Below are 2,500 nucleotides of genomic sequence, written 5' to 3' on the forward strand. Positions count from 1 at the left end.
CACATCCCCCGCGGATTACACTGATCTGGTGGCTAAAAGGCTCTGGCCAGAGACGCGGCTGCACGGCTACACCGTTTGGAGCTTCTGTGACCCCCGCGCGCGTTACAGCCTCCGCGTGATCTCAACCCCCCCGCTCTCCGCCAGACCAGCGGCGGCCATGATGGGAAAAAAAACAAAAAAAGAAAAAAAGGGCGGCTCACCCAGGCTCTTGGGGAGGAGGTTGCGGACGAACTCGTTGTGGTCCCCCACGTGGAGGATGCTGTAGACGCTGGAGGTCATCAGCTCCTCCTGGGCGTAGCCCAGGTAGCCGGTCACGTTCTCCGACACGAACACGATCCGGCCCTCTCCGTTCACCACGAAGAAGAACCCGTCCAGCGCCTGCGGGGAACCGCACAAAAGAGTGAAAACCTATCCCCCGCCCGCCCGCCCCTCCCCGCCCCCGCCGTCCGGAGGAAGAGTTCCACACAAAGGTGGGGAGGAGGCGCGTCCGAAAAAGTGGGCCAGGGGCCACCGTGGCACGGACGCAGGGGCCTGACGTGGGCACAGGGGAGGACAGCAACGCTGACTCGGACTCCCAAAGCTCTCTGAACGTTTTTTTTTTTTTTCCCCAAAATGCAAACCGTTTGCTTGAATCGCTAGGTTTGAATTTAGCGTGCTCGGACGAACCTATCGTCTTAGCTAGGAAGCGTTTGCGCCAAAAATGCGAAAGGCGGTTTTGGGTTTTCATTTCAAACTGGACTGAGTTGAATAGACTCCCGTTAAAAATGTACAAAACAGCACACAAAACACAGTTACAGTCAAAACACAGACACACAATAGGGGCTGCGGGTGACGGAGAAGCCCGTGTGTCTAACAGCATGTCTAGCGCACGTGGATGTTTCCTCTGAAAGGCGAGGACAGAAAATGAGATGACCCCCAGACCCCCCCCCCCACCCCCCGTCCCGCGCTCACCTCCAGCAGGAGCGGCGCCAGGGCCTCCTTCTCCACCATCCCCTGGCTGCTGGACGAAATGTCGCTCTTCTGCACCTCGCTGTCCGCCATCGACATCAGCGCGGCTTTCTCTGCGGGGGGGGGGGGGGGAACGGGGGGGGGGGCACGGGGGGCTTCGGTCAGAGTGCGGCTGCAACGGTGCCGAGGAACAGCCACGAGCTGGCCGGCCAACATCGGCTACCAGCTCGAAATCGGCGGTAAGAGGAAGTGACCCTGCGTCAGGAGGTCCCGGCTCGTGGGGACCTGCGTGAGGGGGAAAGGGGGACTCCGGCTATTCCTCCACACTTGGCCCGTGCGGGAGGAGGGCGTGCGGCGTTAGCTCAAAGCTCTCTCAGAGTTCCTCAAAGCTTCTGCGAGCGAGGCCAGTCGTATTGTGGGCTATTAATAGAAAGGACAGACCGGGACAGTCTTGCTTTTATCAGTCCCTCTCCTCCACACACACACACACACACACACACACACACACACACAGATTAAAGGAGTCTGCAGGCTCCAGCATTCAAACTTTCGTCCAGAGGCAGGACAGAGCAGGGGAAGTGTCTGCGTTTCATTCATTTCTGGTGACGACACCTTGAAGGGAGGCTAAATTTAGCGCTCACAACGCCGCACCGTTTCACACACGCTGACTGATGGCCAATCTCCATCCTCAGAAACAAGGGCAGCACACTTTTAAGGGTGGCACTTGTATGGGTGGCAACTTCTAAACAGCTCCATTAACCCTTCAAGGTGCTACATCATATCATGTGTGCGATTAGAATGCTCTTGACCGGACATTCTGTTGCTGATGTCACAATCACTACTGAATTTTGAAAAAAAAACAAAAAAAAAAACAATCCAGAAGCACTACTCTTCCAAGGCTTAAGGGGTCACTGTGTTCATGTCAGTGCCTGTTAGAGGACAGGTGACAGAGCCCAGCGACGGTTTCTGAACTGGAGAGCGTGTGGGGGGGAAAAGGTGCAGTGTTTCCAGGGGGGAAATGAACAGCCTGTACGCCACCAACGATTCCATTTCGAACAACAAAGGACACTTAGGCTGGGCGTGGACGCGCGGCTATGCCGCCGCTGGCCTGCGTGACGACTCCCTTGTTAAGAGCGACCCCTCCGGCGCGCGGACGACACTCTGAGGAGGTCAGGCGATCGCTGCGAGGGACGGGAATGACAGCTGGGCGCGTCTCTCCCAGTCTCCCGGGTCTCCGAGAGACATCCATTTGTCACCAGGAGAAATCCGGGCATCAGTCCGGCCTAAAGCTTAATGCCTCTCCCCGATTTACCCCGACAGAGGATTTAAACATTACGGGAATGACGAGCGCTACAACGGAGCGAGGCGGTCAGCTGTCGCCGTAGCGCTGCCCCTGGGGTTAGCGTAAACGTACGCACTCGCCCCGTCCAATCAGAAAAACTCCCCCACGCATTGTAAAAAGTAAAAAGCTTTTCTGCAGCGCGATCGTATTTTGAATCAATCGGTGAAACACGACGTCCGATCTGTCGCTCCAAGCGTCACCCCGGGCAAC

General features: G+C 57.0%; 1 protein-coding gene across 3 annotated transcripts in view; it reads right to left on the reverse strand.

Annotated features, from left to right (window-relative positions):
- Positions 1-2,500, reverse strand: part of ncoa1 (nuclear receptor coactivator 1) — a 53,249-nt gene that overhangs the window by 17,098 nt on the left and 33,651 nt on the right. For all 3 annotated transcript variants that reach the window (XM_035421973.1, XM_035421974.1, XM_035421975.1), the window contains 2 exons: positions 952-1,061; positions 201-378 (listed from right to left, as the gene is read on the reverse strand). In XM_035421973.1, coding sequence (XP_035277864.1) covers positions 201-378; positions 952-1,061 — 288 coding nt within the window. The remainder of the gene's footprint in view (positions 1-200; positions 379-951; positions 1,062-2,500) is intronic.

This window comes from Anguilla anguilla, chromosome 6 (assembly GCF_013347855.1).
Source record: "Anguilla anguilla isolate fAngAng1 chromosome 6, fAngAng1.pri, whole genome shotgun sequence".
Classification (NCBI taxonomy): Eukaryota; Metazoa; Chordata; class Actinopteri; order Anguilliformes; family Anguillidae; genus Anguilla; species Anguilla anguilla.